General features: G+C 46.2%; 2 protein-coding genes across 4 annotated transcripts in view; both read right to left on the bottom strand.

Moving 5' to 3' along the window:
- LOC5666747 (cell division cycle and apoptosis regulator protein 1) overlaps window positions 1-22,377 on the bottom strand; it is an 86,464-nt gene that overhangs the window by 21,845 nt on the left and 42,242 nt on the right. The gene's annotated exons all lie outside the window — the stretch shown is intronic.
- LOC1271773 (neuropathy target esterase sws) lies at window positions 691-16,390 on the bottom strand. Of its 3 annotated transcripts, XM_061659336.1 has the most exons (16): window positions 16,087-16,367; window positions 15,592-15,879; window positions 15,393-15,490; window positions 13,993-14,074; window positions 13,351-13,898; window positions 13,072-13,278; window positions 12,639-12,983; window positions 12,298-12,539; window positions 8,556-9,555; window positions 8,204-8,479; window positions 7,944-8,130; window positions 6,174-6,290; window positions 3,832-3,948; window positions 2,540-2,751; window positions 1,749-1,960; window positions 691-1,669 (listed from the first exon to the last, which is right to left on the bottom strand). In XM_061659336.1, exons 3-16 carry the CDS (start codon window positions 15,483-15,485, stop codon window positions 1,348-1,350), a joined length of 3,960 nt encoding a protein of 1,319 aa, XP_061515320.1. In that variant the 5' UTR covers window positions 15,486-15,490; window positions 15,592-15,879; window positions 16,087-16,367; the 3' UTR covers window positions 691-1,347. The 3 variants fall into 3 exon arrangements, with proteins under 3 accessions (XP_061515320.1, XP_061515330.1, XP_061515325.1); XM_061659346.1 differs by lacking the exon at window positions 6,174-6,290 and having other exon boundaries at window positions 16,087-16,390; XM_061659341.1 differs by lacking the exon at window positions 3,832-3,948 and having other exon boundaries at window positions 16,087-16,366.

Below are 22,377 nucleotides of genomic sequence, written 5' to 3'. Positions count from 1 at the left end.
GCCTTCTCGGCAACCGTACCAGCTCAGCTGGTAACACAACCCCGGCGCAACACAACAACACGTGGCGTTGTAGGTATAATAACCTAAGCCAAAAGGGCAGCATGAGTACGGGGAAGTAGCGCGCAAAGGGAGGATAGTTAAAGAGGGCCCTATTAGTGCCGCCCGATCAACACGTCACAAACAGGCATGCCCCGAACGGCACAGACACGTGACATGCGTGCCAATCGAATGCGCCTCGCAGTGCACGCGGGCAGCCATCGACGGCCCGGAATTTGGGTTAGGTTAGGCAGCGGCAAACGGCCTTGTGATAGAAAAATGGGACCATGGTACAACGCGAAGGGAGCAACAACGACAAAAAAAGATACTTCCTACAATCAACAGACAGAGTAGAGCCGTACAGCGCTTATCTAGCTGCGTGATGGGAGTGTTTTCGGTTCAGACTGATTATCCACACACAAACACGCGCGCTTACACATCGCTTCCGCCGTCCGAATATTCATTCAATTTCGCAGCTGTCTTTTGCGGGGGCTCGGAATGTTTCGGAAACCGTGGCACCCGGCTAGGCATGATGACGGTGCAGAAAATTGCACAAATTGACACCGACTCAAAAAAAAAAACCCCGGACCTCCTAAATCTACAATTATAGCTAAGCATTGTGTTTTTTTTAAAAACGGGGAGACGCGCGCGTAATTTATTGCAACGAACGGGAACGGGCCCCCGCGGGAACGGGGGCACCAGGGTGCGGTTGTTTTGGCGGTGTTTTATTACAATTATCTTTGGGCATTGGTTGAGGATGAGTGTTTCGTGTGCTTGCAACAGTTGCAATAAAGGCTATTCCCCCTCCCCGCTGCGTTATGTTTTGAGTGTGAGTGTTTGTGTGTGTGTTTGTATTCGATTTCTGTCTTTGTATGCTTTCTATACGGCTATACACACGACGTTCTACTCGTTCGTTCGAGTTTATTATAAGCAAAGCGCAGGCTCCTCTCTGCCCTTGTTCCCGATATTTCCGCTACAATTCTCTGTCGATCTCTGTGGGTGTGTGTGTGTGTTTTTGCTATTCATGATTGTTTTTTTTTTTAATTTCAAATAAAACCAAACCAAAATGTCTATCTCCATATGGCTGGTCCGAACAAAACCAAACTCCGTAATCAAACAGGGTGAAACGCTTCACAAATAGCTGAATGCTTCTGATTCGCAAAACGGGAACTCGATTGCATCCGTGTGGCAGCTAACTACGCTACTACTACGGGCTTACTACAACTACGCCACACGTACACGGAGAACGAATAGAACGCAAACAAAAGCGAGAGAGTAGGAGAGAAAGAGAGTGAGAAAAAAAAAATAACCCTAATCTAAAGGCTTCTTGCCGTCGCCGGAGCTCCCATCGGTGCCGGCCGCTGTCGCCGCCACCGCCTGTAGGTTCCGGTTGCCCGGCAGCGGCTTGAACGGGCGCGGTATCTCCAGCTCGTCCGAGTCCATATCGTTGTCGGAGAGCGAGAGCGAACCGGCCGACCGCATCAGCGGCATGTTGTAGCCCTTCTTCAGCGGCATGCTCGACGGTTCCGACGCGTACCCGTCGTAGTAGTCGTCCTCGCTGGACGAGTAGCCCCGCTCCGGGTACGTTTCCGGCACCTTGCACACGATCTGCGCCAGATCGACGAACGAGTACCTGGAAGCGACAGAAAGAGAGAGAGAGAGAGAGTTAGAGAAGCAGCAGCAAAGCAACGAATCTCCTGCCAAGGACTTACTCATTCAGCGAGTGCGTTGCCTTCTTCGGGATCGGATGCACCGACCACTGGTTGAAGCGTGTCAGCCGCCCGCTCTCCGCCATGCTTTGGAAGTACGCCTTGCCGTGCTCGTACCCGACGTTCTTGATCTCGTCGAAGCTGCCGAACGCCAGCGTCTTGTACTGGTCGATCGGTGGCCGTATGTACTCGCAGTAGTCGCTCTTCTTCACCTCCTACATGCATACATGAGGGACAACAGCATTAGGGCACGATACATTTTGTTTTGTACGTGGATCGCTTCAAGCGATGTTCTGTAGTGGTGGGAGCTCGGAATTCGACCTACCCGATTCCATGTTCGGAATCAATTTCGGAGCTCCGAAACTGGAATCAGCTCCGGAATCGCAATTTGCTCCGGTAACAGAATTGGAATTAGCTCCGGAATGAGAATCAGTTCAGTGAATTCAAATAAGTTTCAGTAGCGAAATCAGTCCGGGAATCTCTATGAGAATGAATCGTTTACAAGTTGGATTCTTTGCGACTATCAATACGTAATATTATTGGATCCAAACGTCTCTTCTTATGGAGATGCCAAAACCGACTTCAAAGCCGATTCCGATTTCGGAGCTTATTCCGATTCCGCAGCCGATTTCGATTTTGGAACAGATTCCGGAGTCGATTCCGATTCCGAAGCCAGTTCCGGAGCTGAATCCAGAACTAATTACGGAGCCGATTCCGAATTTGTAGTAAAACTTTGAAGCTAGCTGGAATCGATTCCGACGCAAACTTCATTTTTCCATCACTGGGGAGCATACCTCGAGCTGGCGCACGCACGACACGTAGGCGAGGCGCGACTGTATGTCCGGCAGGTTCGGCACCTTCACCGGCGAGGTGAACGGGTTCCAGCGCTTGTACAGCAACCACCAGCCGGACAGGTCGTCCCCGTAGTCGGTCAGATCGGTGTCGTCCTGCGAGCCGACGTCGATCGCGATGATATGGGCGGCACCCTGCGCCCGCATTACGTCGGCTAGAGGCGGAAAGAGAGAGAGAGAGAGAGAGAGAGAAAGAGAGAGGGAAGAAAAAGAAAGCAGAAAGAAAGTACACAACAGCTTCCCCCGGAAAGTGTGCTGACAACAAAAACAACAACAAAAATATATGCTACTTCTATCATCCAGAATCATCTCACCCAGAGCTACCTTCAGATTAATTCGTGTTCGTTATATTACGGAGCACTACTGCTCCTCATCCTACTATCTCTCTCTCTCTCTCTCTCTCTCTTAGTAGTTGGTTAGTGTTGTGATGTTTTCGTGTTCTGTCATGTGCCTCAGTGTACCAAGTCCCTCTAGCCTTGTGTAATCTTTGTCGTGTTTTTATGTGGTTTTCACACATCACTGCTCAATGAGTCATGAAGCTACGCCCTAGTAGTGGTAAAGGGCAGCCCACCATGATCTTAGTACATTCCCAATAACACCGAACAGCTGCCATAAGGAAGGACCATCGGTAAAGCCCCCCGGGAGAGTGGAATCAAATCGTCGTTGTTGCTATAGCCCATGCGGGCCCAGCCGACTCTACTTGTAGGACACGACAGCGACCATCTAGAAGCTGATTGACAAATAGTGTGTACTAAGGCCGATGCCGCCTTGCTTACCCCCACTAGACTAACGCCCCAATGTGTGTGCAGTACTTAGGCGGATTCGCTCAAACTAGCTCTACGCTCTATATCTCATACCTAACGCGCACTAATGCTCAAACACACAGAGGTGTGGGACAGGGTGTAAGCAGTTGTGGGGCGGGGGGAATCACCTAGTGAGGACTGCAATAAATGTGTTTGTTTGTGCTTACTGAGTGTACTAGGATACTAAGATTCTTTGATGTCCAACCTACTACACACATCACGAATTGGTTTCGCAAACATATTACGCAAACAAAACACACCAACCAAAAAACAAAGTGACTGCTCTGAGTGTGTGTGTGTGTGTGTGTGTGTGTGTGTGTGTGTGTGTGTGTGTGTGTGTGTGTGTGTGAACAGATAAATACAGGAAGAAAAAAAAACAAAACAAAAAACTAAACTAAAACAAGAGCGGGGTTTTTTTTTGCAGAAATTTACCTGGCACATTATTAGTATAGCAACCATCTAACAGCAGATGGCCATCGCGTGTATCACAGATAGGGGGGAATATGCCGGCTACTGACATACTGGCACGTGCATAACGCCACAGATCGCCTGTGATTGGTTGGGAGGTTGTTGTTGTTGTTTTTTTTTATGGTTGATAAATAACGACACAACAAACGTTTAGCAAATACGAACAGAACACAACAAAAAGAAGAAGAAGAAAAAAAACTATCACGTTGAAAGGAGGCAGGGCAGGGAGGTGGGAGATAAATAGCAACAAAACAAACGAAAACAAAATGGCAATAAAGGGGCGCCCCCAGCAGCAAATGGAAGGGCAGCGACGGGTTCTTAGCAGATGGGACACACTTAAACCTTGTCGGCAAATTCCAATTGAGGGATGCAAACAGCGTCACAGTGGGAAAGAAGGTGGAAAAAGAGAAGGAAGCAAATCGGGGAAGGAGGCAGGAGGCAGGGTGCGGAATGGAAATAAGGGAAAAGGTGTAATGGTGCATGGTGCTGTAACTTAAGGTAAGCGCGCGCGCGCGCGTTTAAGAGTAAACAAAAGGCTTTACTTTTTTGCTTGCTTTTGGGAAAGCTTTTACGGGTTACAGTTCCCCTGTTTCCGAGTTGGGTTACAAAAGGTGGTGCAAAACTGGATGAGGGAGGTGTGTGTGTGTGTGTGCGCGCGACACAAGGACAAAAGGGAAACAAGGGCGAAAATGGCAAATATGGCGCTAAAGTAATGCACTAAAAAACACCAATACAATGGAAATATGGAGGAAAGGGGTGGTAGGGTGGAAGCAAGGGGTGTATGGAAGGGCGTGATAACATAAAGGATGATCACACGAACCCCCACAACAAGCAAAAGGACGCACATCTCTCCCTCTTTTCTTTTTGGGCAGCAATGAAGTATAAATGGATAACCGATTGGAATGGGGATGTAAAGAAAGTACAGCAATACAGAAAACTAGTGTGTATTTGTGTGTGTGTGGTGTTTGTGAGTGTGTGGTGTTTGTTTGTGTGTTGGGGATAATGTGTGTGTTTGAATCTTAAAATGTGTGTTCAGTCGATCGGGCAGGCAGCAGGAAAAAGCGTAAATGTACTTCCAATCACTCTTCGAAAGAGATTCGAACCCACGACGTTACACCCAGCAGCTTCGCACGGTAGCACAGGGATATTACCCCATCATCAGCATGCGTCTGTTGTTTGCCAATATCAATTACGGATCGTATTGTAAAGTATTAATGCCAGTTAATGTACACAGCATGGCGTTTGATGTTCACACGTGTGGTCCCACATCAAATATTAAAAAAAAAGGTTATTTGACCTGTGTTTTACAGCAAATGCGTGTGCTGGTTGTGCGCATTTTGCAATTATATAAAAAAAATTGCGGTCATTTATAGTGTTTATCACACCCACACTCTGCTGCCGGTGCGTTTTCGTGACTTTTCGTTTTTGTTTTTTCGTTGTGTGATGATTGCTGGATGATTGCGAAACACCCCGGTGTATGAGTGTGTGTGTGTATGTGTGATGTGGCTTGACATCAAAGAAGTAAGAAAGTTAGTGCGTTGTCATTCGTGTGTCAACGAGAGAGAGAGAGAGAGAGATAGACCGAGGGAGGGAATGCCTAATTGTCCTGCTTGCGTTACCCTAAACTGTTTGTTGCGCTTAAAGGTGCATGTAGTAATCGTCAGCATTTTATATACTACTGCTAATAAGGTTAATAACGGGGTTGTTTCGGGGTTGTTGTTTGTTTTTATATGGCGTCCAATCATGTGGCTTGCGATAACTTGCCGCAACGTAACAGCATCCCAAAAGGTGACAAAATGGCACGTCATTCGATGATGTTGTTGTTGATAACTTCTTTTCACCTCTTTCAGAGTACTCTCGAGTGTTTAAAAAAAGATAACGTTCGCGGTAACCTACTGTTATGTGTTTCTTTTTGAGGGGTCCTCTTTGCTCCTCTCTCAGTCTCTTTCTCTCCCTCCATCCCTCTCTCTCTCTCTCGCTATCCCTCTGTCAATGTTTACAATGTGTACATCCTAAGGCGTCACTTTTCTACTACCAAACCCTGCCAAACACGCGCGTTCGTCGCGTTTGTGGCGCTGTTCTTCTTCTTCTTCTTCTTATTCTTCGCTAATTGAAAATAATTCCCTAAAACAAAACACTTTCCACAGCAGTACCACTCAAACTCACGGAGCGATGGGAGGAAATGATGGTTTACACATTCAATACGACAACAGTGCTACTGAAAGTAAACGCATACAACAAAACACACAGACACAGAGAGGGAGAGAGAGAAAGAGAGACAGAGAGAGAGAGAACGGTTTAATTACCTGGGAGGTTATTGACGTACCCACCGTCCAGCAGTAGGTGACCATCGGTTGGATCGCACAACGGTGGCATGTACCCGCTCAGCGACATCGAGGAACGAACGTAACGCCACGTGGAACCTGTGTTTGGTGCGTATTTTTAGAGCTTTAGTAAACCCGATGGGGTGTGAGGTAGTGGTTTTGCCCGTGCGACAGTAGCTGTACAAGTGGGGCCACTGCACAGCGGCGGTGCCGTAGCGGTGCGGTGCCGGAGTTCAGATCGCGAACTCCCAAAAGCGAACGGCGGCGGCTGAACCGCACTTTCTTTGCATTTTTCAATTTAAAAAAAAAAAAAGCATACTGTTCCCTACGCGGCAGTGCAACGGATCAGTATCGCCTGCGCAAGGTGTATTCCGAAAAAGTACTATTTTCTTTGCTTTCGTTTTCAGTCTCAAATTTAGATGACACGCGAGATGGCTAGGTAGGTTACAAGAGAAAAGTCACGCTATGTGCGGAAGGGTAAGAAACAAATGAGAAGCACGACGCCCCGTTCTGCTGCCACCACTACGGCGTGACAGCTGAGCTAAGCTGTGGTCGACCCGGTTTGACAGATGCTAGTAGTGAGAGGGGTGTTGGTAGTAGATATAGAATTGAAAACAACAACCAAAAACATAAAAAAAACCAAAAAGGGTAGCAACACGGTCGTAGAGCGTAGTGAATACGTTTTTGTAATGCATGCACGTTACCAACAACCAACGTCGCGTCGCGTTTGATCGTTTTATCCTTCATTTTGCCGAAAGATAAGAGTGAGAGTGAGAGAGAGAGAGAGCGGGGGAGATAGAAAAGTACAGGACAGAAAAGCGCGCGCGCACGAAAGAGACAGAAAAGAGAGTGTGCGGAAACCGAGGGTGTCTGGGTTGGAGGAAGGGGAAAGTGTGGAAGGGCTGTTGCCCGGCCCAATGCGCAATGCGGAAGAGAGGACCTGGAGGGATGTTTTCTTGTGTTTGCTGATTGATATTGACGTAGGTACAGCGAAACAGGAAGTAAAAGAGAGAGAGAGAGAGAGAGAGAGAGAGAGAGAGAGAGAGAGAGGGAAAGAGAGAGAGCGAGGGAAAGAGAGAGAGAGAGCAAAAGAGAGAGAGAGAGCAAAAGAGAGAGGGAGAGAGAGAACGAGAGAGAGCGAGAGAGAAAGAGAGAGAGTGAGAGAGAGAGAGGAGGAGAGAGAAAGAGAAACAAAGTGAGAGGGAGAGAAAAGAGGAGAGAGATAAAGAGAGAGGGGAGAGAGATAGAAATATAGATAGAGAGAGAGAAAGAGAGTAGAAAAAGAGAAAGAGAGAGAGAGAGAGAATAGAGAAACAGAAAGAAAGAGCGAGATAATAGAGAAAGAGAGAGAATGAGCGAGAGAATAAAGAAAGAGAAAGAGAGGGATAAAGAGAGGGGGAGGGGAGATGTAGAGAGATAGAGAAAGATAGAAAGAGAGAAAGATAGAAAGAGAGAAAGAGAGAAAGAAAGAGAAGAATGTCATCCTCTCTTTCATGAAAATTTTGGGCACGACAAACCAACGAAACCAACGGGGGGGGGGGGGAATGGGTAAGAAGAACGAAAAAAAAGAGGTAAGCACCGATAATGGTTTGAGCCCATCATCCGGCCATCATCCACCCCTACCCCGCGCACCCATGAAACTTCAACCGCCATTATTTGCCCCGCACTGCGTACTGTCGCGCCTGCTTTGGCAATGAAGGGGAGGGGAGCAGGAGGGGAAGGCACGGAAAGTGTGGAAAGGCGCTACATTACCGTGCGTGTGCACCCGGGCACAGCTGGCGGAGATGTCGGTGGTAAGGGTGAAGTACGGGATCCACAGGTCCTCGATGCAGATGTCGCCGAACGTGCCGCGAATCGTTTGGTTAAAGTGGCGCCCGGAAAACATGGACGTGATCGGGTAGGTCAGATCGCGCAGCTGCCTGCTCCATTGGGTCATTTTCTGCGAATCAAGCGAACGAATAAAGGTCAGCCATTTGCGTGGAGCATCCCGTTGGGGGAATGTTACCACCTACCGTGCACCATTCGCGGGCCTTCTGCGTCATGGTGGTAATGTTCTTCTCCATGCACCAGAGCGCACCCATGAACGCGCCGATGCTCACACCGCCCACCATGTCGATCGGGATGCCCGCCTCCTGGATCGCCTTCAGCATGCCGACGTGGGCGGCACCGCGGGCACCGCCGCCGCCGAGCACCAGGCCGACCGAGTTGCCGGTGAGCCACCGGGCCAGGCGGGAGAAATCACAATGGATGTACGGTTCGTTCTTCATTATACGCTCGTACAGCTCAGCCTAAAATGAGCGAGAAAGAGGGGGTATAATGAGCGAAAAAGCGAGAAGCCATTTCGAATGCAATTGCCGGACGCACGATTTTGTTCTGACTACGGCGGGTGAACATGCGCTTCGGGCACTGGATGTGATGGTGGCGCGACACCCACGCCCGCATGTTCAGCCAGCCGATCGTGTTGCTCGGGCAGCTGCTGGCCTCCTCCGGGTGCAGCAGCACCAGCTCCTTGGCCGTGCGGATCGCCAGCCGGTCGATCTCCTTCTCCAGCTTGCCCATCACCGGCGACCGGTCGCCGAAGCCGACGATCAGTATGACGTCCGCCTGGCGCAGGCAGCGCTGCGTCCACAGCCCGAACGAGTTGTCGCACTGGTAGAGCGTGATGTTGTGCCGGTCCTCCTGCTGGCCGAGCCAGCTCGTCAGCCGGTACTCGTTCGGCGGCTCCATGATGGCGGCCCCGAGCGCCTTCCGCACGATCTCGGACGTCAGGCGCACGGTCGAGCCGATCGTGCTGAGCGAATGGTACAGCTCGTAGGTGAACGGGGACAGCGGCACGTCGTCGCTCACCGCGACGATCGCGACGGTCGAGTAGCGGTGCTGGATCTGCTGGTTCGTGTCGAACGACACGGACGTGAACGAGCTGGTCGAGATCGGGCGCGACCGCATCGAGCCGAGGATGCGGTGGCTGAGCAGGCTGATCAGCTGCGTCACCACGATCGGGTACTTGAACTTGATCGCGTTGAACAGCCCCTCCGGCAGCTTGGCCAGCTCGGAGTCGCGCACCGCCATCACCGTGGTGGTGCGGGGCGTTTCCGTGATCATCTCGATGATGCCGATCAGGTCGCCCTTGCCGTACTCGCCCACGATCTCCTTCTTGCCGTTCGCGTGCGTCGTCACCGAGCGCAGCCGCCCGTTCAGCACGATGTAGGTGGAGTCGCTCGTTTCCTCCTGCCGGTACACCGCCCGCCCCGACTCGATGAAGTTCCAGTCGAGCGCAAAGTCGCACTGGCGCACCAGGGGCGACAGCCGCTTCACCACGCTGTTCGCGATGTCGAGCACTACGGCCGGCCGTTCGCGCATTATTCTTGCAGATTGAAAAGAAGAAGAAAAATGTGCGTTAGTGAAATTCACAGTATTTTTTTTTTACGATATTTCAAAACATTTGCTTTGGAAGGAATAATAGGGAGATATTGAATCGAAAAATATTCTAAAAACGGATGTAAATCATTTAATTGTAGAATTTACATTTAAATGTCTCCAGAAAACACATTATCTCTTCGTAATGTTTAGAAACGATTTGAAAAAAAAATATATTGTCTATTCATTTTTTTGATTGGTTTGAACTATAAAAAAACGACAACGAATGTCGTTGCGGAATGAAAATTACATCTAGCTAAGGAAACCAAATGATAGGTTCCCATTTCCTCCTAACTCCTAAACGCCACACCGGCTCAATCAAGGGAAATTCTTAACGCACTGTTGCCTTAATAAAATGTCTTCTAGGGAATACAGTAGAGCCCCTCATCATAATGAGTTTAATCCTCATTCGTCAATGACTCATTCGTTATACGAAAAAAATCGTTATGCGGGGGGATCTTTTCCATGTAATTTGAATGAATGGTGAAATAATTGGTTCCAGAATCGCCATGGTAGACAGTTCCAGCTAGACTTTTATTAGGATAAAGTAGTTAAATCACAATTGTAAATTTGTTACGATAAACTTGCTTCAGAACAAAAATAAGGTCATTACAGGTTTCGATCATTTTGTTGGCCTGAAATCTACCAACACCTTTGCATACCACATATGTAGTTGTATGAAATTCCTGCAAGTGGCACCAATTGACAGGATAAACTCTCGCCTCCATGAGCAAGTAGATCCAGTAAAGTAAAAAGGCAAGCAAAGCTGTGCCTCACACAATAAAACGACACTTTTCCTCCTGGCAATAGTTTTGTATTGAAAGATTGACTATTGTTTCGAAGCTCTCATTTCTCTGAGATTTTATCTTAACAATCATTTAAACCCTATTCCAGGCAACCGAGCAGCCAAATCGACTTTGCTTACTTATTTACCCGATGGTAGGAATCCGATTGACCTTAACACTTTGAGCTTGTGTTTTTGTGCATGTTTCCCGGGGTGCCAAGCACTTTTTGTTTACATGTTTTACGGCTATCATATGTGATTGGTTTGAAGACTCATTTTTTAACTAAAATTTATGTGGCTACACTACATTGATCGAAGGAATTGTTATTTTGCATTTATATTCTCGGTTTTCGACATTTTTTTGGATAACAATGAATTATTCTATAAAAAAAATAAAAACAAAATTTCCCAAATTTCCCTGTTACAAGATATAAAGATTTAAAGTCAATTATTCCTGGCTATCATATATGATAGCGATGGAACCCTAGGAAACATAACTGGCCATCTTATATGATGGCCATGGCAACCAAATTGTGAAAGGAGTTTCCAACTAAATAAAAACCGTCACATTATGACCCGTCCTGGTAGAAAGACGTCAACATTAAATAACGTTCACACACAATGCTTAAATTCAGTCTTTTTCAATATATATATTCAATTTATCGTAAAAACTGAGATGACTTTATGATGTTTTGCATTTGTCGCAATCATGCATTTTATGAAATTATGATAACAGGTGTGCTGTAACGGGTTTTATTTAAATAAAAACTCCTTTATCTTTTAAATTACTTATTGAAAAACCATTCAAAAATGTGTTTCACGTATAATATCCTTAACCCCCTTAGAGCCATTTGCTGTGAAAATTGTGTAAAGTACTGATGAACATGTTTTTTAAGTCTTGTACTTTTTTTTCAAAAATATCTTGTCTTTGAAAAGCTATAACATAAAAACGATTAGGAGTTTAAACGATGTATGTACAGTTATAGAAACTAGATAAGTTATGTTAATTTTCATCAGAATAATGCATCGTAATTAGATTACGTACTTCAAAGTTATAAGCCTCCTAAATCGCTGGCTACCCTTTTAGCCTGGTTGCCTTGAATATGATGTTTTTTTGGTTGCCAATGACAGGACCACTTGGAGGAGTTTCGTACAACTAACAAGTGTATTGTAGATTTGTTGCCATTGAGTTTATCAAAATATTTCGTGAATTAATTCGTGCTAAAAAATATTTACTACAAACAAATTTAAAATTTTAATAAAACAAGCTTAAAAAAATCTCTAGTAGGAAATGTCTAGCAGCTGAACGAAACCTCTTACTAGACACAAACAAAATTGTTCCTCTTACAGGGTTTTCCAGGGGTTCTCATAGTTGTGGGACACTTCCTTGACTCATTCATATGGGAAGTGAACTTCATATGATAGAAATTGGACTTTATGGTACCTTGTTTGTTCCAATTGGATGTGACCAACAAGTGTACTGTTGAATCCAATTCTAATTACTTTAAGTTCGTTTCACTTAAGAAAGAGGCAATAAAATGTCCCACAGCTATGAGAACTCCTGAAAAACCCTGTATTGCAGAGCAAGCATCATCCGGATGAACCTGTGGCTCAACGCGCGTACAATAATGTGTACATCCCCAAATACTAAACCTGTTGACCGTTTTTCCAATAAAATGGTTAAATAATAAAGACCAAGCAATAGTGAACTACAATCATCTACCCTGCTATGAGTATTATGAAGACTTTTTCCATTGTGTTAGATGCATATATGCATCACACTTGCAGTCCTGGAACCAATTATTCCACTTTGTGTAATAATTCCACAATTATTACACATTATATGAACAATAAAGTCTCCCGCATGACGAGTCGTTCGCGCGTAACACATAACTACACACATACCTGTAGATGACATCCTTGTTGAGCAGCCCGACGCGCGAATTGTGCTTGGCCCGGATCGTGTACAGGCTGCACTCGCCGGTCAGTACCGCCAGCCCACCGACCACGTCGCCCGGATAGATGGTGACGGTGTGATTGTCCATCTTCTCGCCGCCCGCCTTGCTAGCGTCCTGCGCGATCGGGCCACTCTGCGGGCACTGGGTAAGCGTGAGCCCACCGGCGATCACGAAAATTAACATCACGTCCTAAAATATCCCAAAAATTACCCACAATTAAATCGTTATAATAACGGGAAACGAACAAGAAGTGTTCTGTTACAAGTTTTGTAACAAAACAGCACTCACATCGAGCACGCCCTGATGCACGAGCGTGGTGCCCGGCGACACCTCCTTGATCAGTATGCTTTCCTCGATCGTCTGCTTGAACGTGTCGGGCAGATCGAGCTCCTGCATGAAGCCGTCGACCGCGTGCGCCTTCAGCACCGCGTGATCGATCGGTTCGATCGGCAGGGCGGACGTGCGCCGGCCCACGTTGTGCGTCCCCTCGGACAGGTCGACCAGCATGTCCGGTCGGATTTCGCCCACGAGCGAGTGGGGCACGGGATGGACCTGGTCGGAGGGCACGCGCCGATGCCCCGGGCTGCCCTTCGTGGCCGGTGCGATCGGTAGCTTTTTGCGCTGCGATGAGCACTGCAAGGGGCGATGCGGGAGAAGCGTTTGTTAGCAATGAAATAGAAAAGTAGGACCAATGCCGATGCGATGCGGCCAATTCATTCACCTGGATGTACTCCGTGCTCAGCCCCAGGTAGTTGTGCAGTGCGGTAATGGTGACGCGCTGCAACCGCACCATGATGACCTGTATCACGCGCACCAGCAGGTCCGGACACTCGCCAAACACCTGCTGGAAGGCGAACATGGGCAGCCGGATCACCTGCGAGTTTTCCATCGCCCGTGCCGTCACCGTTTTGTACGTGCTCGCGTTGCCCTGCAAATGATAAACTTGTTAACACACTTCGCAATGTGCCCGCTGGCGCCGTTACCGCCGTTCGCTACCTACCACCAGCACATCGATGAAGCTGAGCAGCGAGGTGACCGATTCACCCTGCCGCACCACCTTCAGCGTGATCGAGCTGCCGTCCGGATTGTTGAGAAACACGTTCACCTGCCCGGTCTGCACGATGAACACGCTGTCGTCCGGGTCGCCCACCTTGATGAGGCTTTCGCCCGCGATCAGGTTGATGATTTCCGTGTGCTTGCACAGCTTCAGAAAGACCGGCTTCTCGAAGTGGCCAAAGATGCGGATCGACTGCAGCATGTAGAGGGCGTCGGGCGGCACACGATCGTTACCGTCGGACGCGACCTCCAGGTACTCGGCCGGCGGCTCTATCACCAGCAGCTGCGTCGGCGTCACGTCCTTGCGCAGCAGCAACCGCTTGGCGAACCGCATCACCGCCCGCCGCTTCCGGCCCTGGCCCCCGTACGCCTGGCCCGAGATTGACTTTACCTTGCGCAGCATCCGGCGCCCGTAAAACATCATCTTGTCGCGCTTGCGGAACCGCATGTGGGACGCGTACTGGTGCTGCAGCTGCATCTTCTCCTCCAGCTCTGGAGTAAGGGGGAGGGGGGAGCAAAAAAAGAAAAAAGATGCATCAGCATTCGCTGCCTGTTGCAACTGGGCCCCGTGCCGTTGCTTGCTTACTTCGCAGATGCTTCCGGCGCCACACATAAACGGTGGCGATGATGGCAAACAAGGCCACCAGCAGCTTGATGGCCCACGACAGCTGGAAGCACAGAGCAAAAAAAGGGAAAAATGTGTAAGTGCCAGCACAGTAGTGATGAGAAAAATGAAGTTTTCCTCGGAATCGATATCGGCGGAATTGATATAATTTTCGGAATTGATTCCGAAATCGGCTCCGGTTTTGGTTCCGGAATCGGCTTCAGAATCGTAATCTACTCCGGAATCGCAATCAGCTTCGGAATTGGCTCCGGAATCGGTTCCAGAATCGAAATCGACTCCGGAATCGAAATCGGCTCCGGAATCGGAATTGGCTCCGAAATCAGAATCGGCTTTGAAATCGGAGTCGGTTTAGGCATCTCCATTAGTGGTGGGAGCTCGGAATCGGAACTACCTGATTCCGAATCCGTGTTCGGAATCAATTCCGGAGCCGATTCCTATGCTGGAATCGATTCCGATTCTGGAGCCGATACTGGGACCGATTCTGGAGTCAATTCCGGAGCTGATTCCGGAGCTAACTCCAGAATCGATTCTAGAATCAGAATTGGCTCCGGAATCGGAATCGACCTAAGGAATCGTAATTTGCTCCGGTAATGGAATGAAATTAAGTTCTTAAATTGGAATGAAGATTCAGAAGCGAAATCAGTCCGGCAATAAGTAAGACGCAAAAGCCTATTCTCATGGAGATGCCGAAACCGACTCCGATTTCAAAGCCGATTCTGATTTCGGAGCATAAACGTTCATTCGAATTCGAATTGTTTGACATGGTTCCAATATTATGCAGTTTCATTCGACTACCGTTCGAGTGTCGTGATTAGGCGGTATGATTCCGGAACCATTTCCAGAACCGATTCCGGATACTGATGCCGGACCTACTATCCGGAATCGATTCCAGCTAACTTCGGAGCTATCCAGAATCAATTCCGACGAAAACTTCATTGTTCCCATCACTAATCTCCATAAGAAGAGACGTTTGGATCCAATGATGATGCGTATTGATAGCAGCAAACAATCCAATATTACTTTTATTATTCTCAATGGAGATTCCAGGAGTGATTTCGCTGTTGAAACTTCTTATTTCAATTCAACAACTGATTCTTATCTCGGAGCTGATTCCAATTCTGGGGTCAATTCTGATTCCATTACCGGAACAAACTGCGACTCCCAGTTCGATTACAATTCCGGAGCCGATTCCGTATTCCGGAACCTATTCCGATTCCAAAATCGATCCTAGATTCAACTTCGGAATCGTCTTCGCTATTGATTCCGAACACGAAATCGGAATCGGGTAGGTCCGATTCCGAACTCCCACCACTACAGCACAGGCGGGGACGGGTCAAGCCGGGTCACCCGCATATACTTACGTGCAAGTCTTCCGTGTTGATGGTGTACCAAGAATCTTTCAGCATAGTTCCATAGTCGGCGTACGACTTCTTCACCAGCCCTGCGATGTCCATTTTTGCTAGAAACGGAGGGTAAAACAATTGAAGAAGTTTGTTCAAGCCGCCGCACCTACTTTCCCGGTCCCGCATCCGAACTGGTCAAACCCGCTCCGTCCCTTACCATAGTACGATGCACCGCCACGGCAAAATCACGCGCACACACCCGGGGGAAAGCAATCCTTTCTCTGGTTGCTCAATATACACGTCAAATCTAAACTAAAATCACCGTCAGTACCGTCGCAATCGGCGTTCAATCGGGACTGGCATCGCAATTGGTGCAACTCTGCTCAACCTCCGCGCCCCCAACGGCTTCGATTGATCAGTGGACGGTGGTGTCGGCCACAAAGCTCGCCTGCTATGTGTTTTACGTGTTACAGAAATGCAGCCCGATGTTGTTGACAGACACATACTGTGGAGGGAAGGCAGGGGGGATGGGATAAAAAGGAAGAATGATAGAATGGTAGAAAAAAGGCAAGCAAAAGGCGAAGAGTGTGTGTGCATGCGCGTGTGTGAGTGTGTATACACAAAAAGAAACAATAACTAACACGCACGCACATCCCCCCGCTTACCACCCGAATAGCTGGCACACTGTCAAGCTGTAGGTACCAAAACTTACTGCGAATATGCGGGGCTGCAACAAATTTCCGGGAAATGGAAACGTTCCCGTCTCCGGCTACTGTCGGACGGTGAACTTTCCTCTTTTGATGTGTTCTTTCGTGGGGTTGATAGAGTTTTGATTTTTTTTTAATTTAGTTTCACACTCCCGTACCGTCTATCCGTCCGTCCTGTGCACGGGCAGGGAAAAGGGGAATTTGCCTACAGAAATTGTATGTTTTTAATTCGCACTGAGACATTGGCACTAGCTGGCCTTGTAGCCTTTGTTTTGCTCCAACTGTCAACGAGCGCGCAGCGATGTGAATGAGCATCAGAGTGACCAGAAATGTCCATTTATCTGTAATCCTACCGACTTTTGATATGCCCACCGAAACACAGCCGGGACCCCTAAAACTACCGATTTTTTTTTATTGTTTCTATCGAAATCCCAGATTTTTTAAAATACTAATCGAAACACCATCAAATAATTTCTCCGTTCATTTTATACATTAAACTCCTTTATTTCTATTGCCGTTTTGATTAATTAAACTCCATATGAAGAAATTGAAATATCTAGCGACAAAAACAAAATGTTTAACAGTGACACCTAAGGTTGAAAATACACGAACCGAGTTCGTCGCGGTACCGCGAAATTCGCGCCTTGTTGATAACAGTTGTAGAACAGTTGAGCTGTCAAATCTTCCACGCCTTCAATCGCGCCTGCTGTTTCGCAGAGATACCCAACTTCGGTATTTCTGATATTTTCGCGGTAGCGTGAACCGATTATTTTTTATTTTTCTGGTGGATTTTCTTGAACACTCGTGTCGAGAAACGAGTTTTGTATTTTATTTTGCATAAACTATGTGCAATACATAATTTGATTCGCGAATTGATAAAAAAATCTTCTTGGCACATTCAATCGTCACCAAACCTCGTATGGTTCCCCAAATAGCCAGAATTGCTTAAGCAGCTCATTTTGGCACGCTAAAGATCGCTGCTCTAATTCGCCTTTTGCTGTAGATAAACAGCATCAAAGTTCCAGGCGGTCCTTCTAAATAGCGCCTAAGCAGCTTCCTTAAGCTACGGTGCTGGGGATTATTTTTCTTTGTATTTTATTTTCAAGCAAGCGTCATCGATGAAATAAACAACAGGATTTGTTTTGTTTGTGTACATGTGTATATTTTTAAACCCTTAATATTCATAAATTACACGAAACGTCCCAAGTGCCACAAATCCGCTAAACGACCACTAAACGGCTTCTAAACGACTCAAGTTCTCTACCTAAACGGAATATAGAAAGACTTCGTTTAGCAGACGGCAAACGACTCATTCATTCTAAAAATAGCAAAAAAGCTGGTGGCGCTATCTGTTGGTGGGATACCCCAACCAGTTGAGCTTCATCGCTTGGAGGAGAGCTTTCTCATTTCCGCTGTACTGTTGTATGGTTTCGCATTGAAGTTATGCATCGCTAGAACTAGAACGGCGATACGATTGTTTAAATACTAAACTCCAACAGAAACCACCAGCACTGAAGCAAGTGAGATTTGAGTAATGGTCGTTGGTGTTGATACCCACGTATCTGACCACACGACCATTCATATGGGTTTTTGCTCAGAAAGTGAGAAGGCTATAGAGGTCATGATTAGATGAAACTTGTCGAAACACATTGCAAGAAAAGGATAGCAATATAACCCAAATAGCCAGAATTGCTTAAGCAGCTCATTTTGGCACGCTAAAGATCGCTGCTCTAATTCGCCTTTTGCAGTAGATAAACAGCATCAAAGTTCTATGTGGGTCTTTCAAACAGCGCCTAAGCAGCTTCCTTATGCCACGATGCCAGGGATTATTTTTCTTTGTGTTTTATTTTCAAGCAAGCGTCATCGATGAAATAAACAACAAGATTTGTTTCGTTTAAACACATATGTATATTTTTAAATTCTTTGTATTGATGATTACACAAAATTTTACACAATTTAATGATAATTCACAATCACTTCACTCAATATTCATTCTTCAATTAACGAATCTAACTTGTGCAGCAGCAATGAGATTATTGCCGGCGTCCGTCTTTGACACTTTGACAAGAGCCACCTTGTACCGATGTCATGCATTAAAAAGCTATAAAGTTCCACCAAGTTCAGTACCCTTTCTTAACAAGCCTTCAAGTTCCATCATGAACCCTACGCATAGTGCTAATCAGCCGCAAAGTTCCAAAGAGTACCATGTGCCTGTTAAAAAGCTCCATAGTTCCGTAAAGTACCGTCTATCTCTTAATCAGCCACAAAGTACGACATAGGAACGATTTTTCGTTAAACAGCCCTAAATCAGCTATAAAGTACGAGCTGGCTATTTGGGAATGATGAGTTGTAATACGCCATCTATTGATGAAACCAATGAAGCTGTGGAGCTTTCATTTTTTTTCTATGGAAATTCAATTTTCCAGTCGTTTAAGCCTAATCTGTGGCGCTTGGGGTATCACAATCTACTGTACAATCACAATCACTTCCTTCAAAATCTCTTCTTCAAAGAACTAATCTAACTTGTACAGCAGCAATGAGATGATTGACGGGGTCCGTCTTTGACACTTTGACAAGACCCACCTTGTACCGATGTCATGCATTAAAAAGCTATGAAGTTCCACCAAGTTCGGTACACGTTCTTAACAAGCCTTAAAGTTCCATCATGAACCCTACACATAGTGTTAATCAGCCGCAAAGTTCCAAAGAGTACCATGTGCCTGTTAAAAAGCTCCATAGTTCCGCAAAGTGCCGTCTATCTCTTAATCAGCCACAAAGTACGACATTGGAACGATTTTTCGTTAAACAGCCCTAAATCAGCTGTAAAGTACGAGCTGGCTATTTGGGTCCCATATCATATAGATCACGAACCGCGATCTGTCAGATTTTATAACAGAATTGACAGCTCAAGTCATACGTGATTTTCGCGGCACTGCGACGATCTTTGTTCGTCTATTTCCAGCCTAAGACCTGTGACTTTGTTTTGACATATGCCCCAAGTGCCACAAATCTACTAAACGACCACTAAACGGATTCTAAACGACTCAAGCTCTCAACCTAAACGAAATATAGAAATACTTCGTTTAGCAAACGCCAAACGACTCATGCATTCTAAAAATATCAAAAAGTTGGTGGCGCCATCTGTTAGTGGGATACCCAACTAGTGGACCTTCCTCGCTTGGAGGAGAGCTTTCTCAATCCCTCTGTACTGTTGTATGGTTTCGCATTGAAGTTATGCATCGCTAGAACTAGAACGGCGATACGATTGTTTAAATACTACCCAAGTGCCACAGATTAAGCTTAAACGACTGGAAAATTGAATATCCATAGAAAAAAATGAAAGCTCCACAGCTTCATTGGTTTGATCAATAGATGGCGTATTAAAACTGATTATTATATTGCTATCCTTTTCTTGCAATGTGTTTCTTGCAACCTATATAGCCTTCTTAACTTTCCGAGCAAAAATCTATATGAATGGTCGTGTGGTCAGATACGTGGGTACCGACACCAACGACCATTACTCAAATCTCACTTGCTTCAGTACTGGTGGTTTCCATTAGAGTTTACCCAAGTGCCACAAATCCACTAAACGACCACTAAACGGCTTCTAAACGACTCAAGCACTCTACCTAAACGGAATATAGATATAGCGTTTAGTGGTCGTTTAGTGGATTTGTGGCACTTGGGAAATCTTCAAAAAAAAAAAAAACATTTTTTCAGTACTTTACAAAATTTTCACAGCCAAATGGCTCCAGTAGTTTTGCTCTTACCGAAACCACCAAATAATCTAGTCACACTGATGTGCATAACCGTGTAGGGCTGATTTAGGCAGCGGTCAGAACTTCGCCGCATGCGATTTTGCCGCAAGCTTTTGTATGGGATTTGACGTTAATGACAGCACTTGCGAATATGCCGCATGCGGCGATGCGGCAAAATCAAAATCATTTGATTTTGCCGCATCGCCGCATGCGATTTTATTTCAGATGTCAAATGCCTAAAATCATATCAATGAATGATTATCTTTATAAAGAAACAACAAAATATCATTATAATACCTTGAAAAGCTAGAAAATTGAGAAAACTCTTTTCTTGCCGCATGCGGCAAAATCGCATGCGGCGAAGTTCTGACCATTACCTTATACAGACGAGTTGAAGTTACAACCCCGTTCGCATCGCAGCGCACGGTGGAACCGTTTAAGCAAAGTAGCTGGACAAAATCGTTTATTAAAAAGTTTTTTAATTATTTTTTTTATTGATTATACACATATAACGGCCGAGGTACATTGTCCGTACTCGCTAGTGTAATTAAGATTTTCACTAGCGCATCTTGCGGTGGCTGACCGAAGTATTTTGCCAAACAATTTGGAGTCGTTCCAGAAAATAAGTTATTTTTCCATGTTTTTTTCTTAAACTGGACTACAAAAGGTATTTATTTGATAGATAATTACATATATAAATATTTAATTGAAAGCTACAACACAAACAAGTATTTCAGATATTTTCGCATCAAAAAACGGTGAAAAAACTACTTAAATTTGATATCCGGCATGAACATTCCCTCGATGACCAAAAGAAGCTACCACCAACCGCCGCCAGATGTGCTAGTGAAAATCGAAGCAGGAAGTCACCCTATCAATGAGAGTTGTGGTTTGATGGGAAGCGTAGGGACAGGCGCCGGATCAACCGCCGCATGGGCCATGGTGTCCGGATGTGGTACAGGTACAGGAAAATGAACCGGACATGGAGCGGGCACTGGAACAGGCACGGTTTTGTAAAGCGGGCGGAGTGAAGCAAGGCATAGTGGACTCTGTTAAGACTTCACGTTCGAGTGTTGATACTTACCTCGTGTAGGTGACCCGAAATGAATCCTGGAAGTCTGAGGCTGGTTCAATCGGTTGTTTTGATGGATGAGCTCGATGACAACTGTGTCTACGTATGTCCTCGGCATTTTGTGTTGCCGAGTTTTGGTTCAAATATTTATTTAACTGATATATCAGTTTTAAATGGTACTGATTTTCGGCTACTGGGTACGATTAATAATCGAAAGAGCCAACGGATTTCGGCAGTTTTTTAACCGAGGTCATGAAATATGTTTAAGTGTGTACAAATCTCATGTGTTTGGTACTCGTCCTCCACTACATGCCCCTTTTCGTCGCTCAGTAATAGGACGCAGAGATCCTCTGTTACGCGCTATGCATATGTTCAACTCCACGTCCCACTTGCAGGATATTGAAATATAAAATAAAAAGAAAAACACTCGAAAGCTTCGAAGGTTCGTGGATTAGTGATGGCTTAAGTTCGCAAAAATCCGGGGTTGATCCCGAGCCGTCTCCGAAAATTTCGGAACCAACTCTGGAAGGCCGGAGTCGTCCGGAGTAGTGATATGCTCTTTGGAGCGCACCAACGACTCCAATCCATCTCCGGCATTTGTTAGTCCGTTTCCGACTCCGGCAAGAAGTTGTTCGGAGTCATTTGGAGTCGTCCGGAGTCGCCCGGAGTCGTCCGGAGTCGTTGGCAGTCGTTCAGACTCGTCTGGAGTCGCCCGTAGTCGACCGGAATCGAAGTCGTTAGGAGTCAACAGGAGCCGTCCGGTGCAATTTGCTTGTGATCAGGCATTTAATTTCTTGGTGTTTTATTGTCCTTCACTTTGGGCGTGCACTTCGAATACAGGCCTTTGTTTCGAAGGCCAACTCCGCTCGACTCCGGACGACTCCGACAACTCCGAACGATTCCGAAGGACTCCGGACGACTCCGACTCTGGAAGACTTTACCCATCAGTAGTACGGAGGTCCCTTTTTGCCGGAGCTGGAATCGAACTAACAATAGCTGGGGTAAGATAAGAGTTGTGAGAGTGCTCCAGAGAGCACGTTACTATACTCGATTGCTCAATAGATGCAACCTGACTACGTCAATGCGGGGCCTGAACCAATGTCGGACATGTTGATAAGTTATTCGAGATGTCAGCTTTACAAAAGGGCCGAGCCCCGACAGGACCGGATAACCGCACAAACGGAAGTTAGGGTGTTGTTTTAAGTATCTATGGAGGATAAAGGCTTTTCTTTTCGGCTGAGAAACAGTAAGCAAGAAAGTGATCAATAACTGGAATAGTGGAATTTAATTAATTTTCTATTTCTTTTAGTACTGCTTGGTGCTTGGGAAATACATATGGAGACGCCTGGTACCTCATAGACCTGTTACAGCAGAAAAGTGCCATAAAAAAAACACCAGCATACAGTTATGACAAACTCGAGTGTACGCATTTCTCGGGGGCCAACTGTAATTCATGCAATAGTAGC

This window comes from Anopheles gambiae, chromosome X (assembly GCF_943734735.2).
Source record: "Anopheles gambiae chromosome X, idAnoGambNW_F1_1, whole genome shotgun sequence".
In the NCBI taxonomy this organism is placed as follows: Eukaryota; Metazoa; Arthropoda; class Insecta; order Diptera; family Culicidae; genus Anopheles; species Anopheles gambiae.
Note: the sequence above shows the minus strand (reverse complement) of the source record. Positions and strands in the feature narration are given on the sequence as shown.

Excerpts from the sequence above, each read along its gene's own strand:
- LOC1271773 (XM_061659336.1), bottom strand. The coding sequence starts at position 15,485 with ATGGACATCGCAGGGCTGGTGAAGAAGTCGTACGCCGACTATGGAACT. Across the intron at positions 13,279-13,350 it reads GCTTCATCGATGTGCTGGTG|GGCAACGCGAGCACGTACAA; the intron begins GTAGGTAGCGAA and ends TATCATTTGCAG. Across the intron at positions 1,961-2,539 it reads CGTGCGTGCGCCAGCTCGAG|GAGGTGAAGAAGAGCGACTA; the intron begins GTATGCTCCCCA and ends GTATGCATGTAG.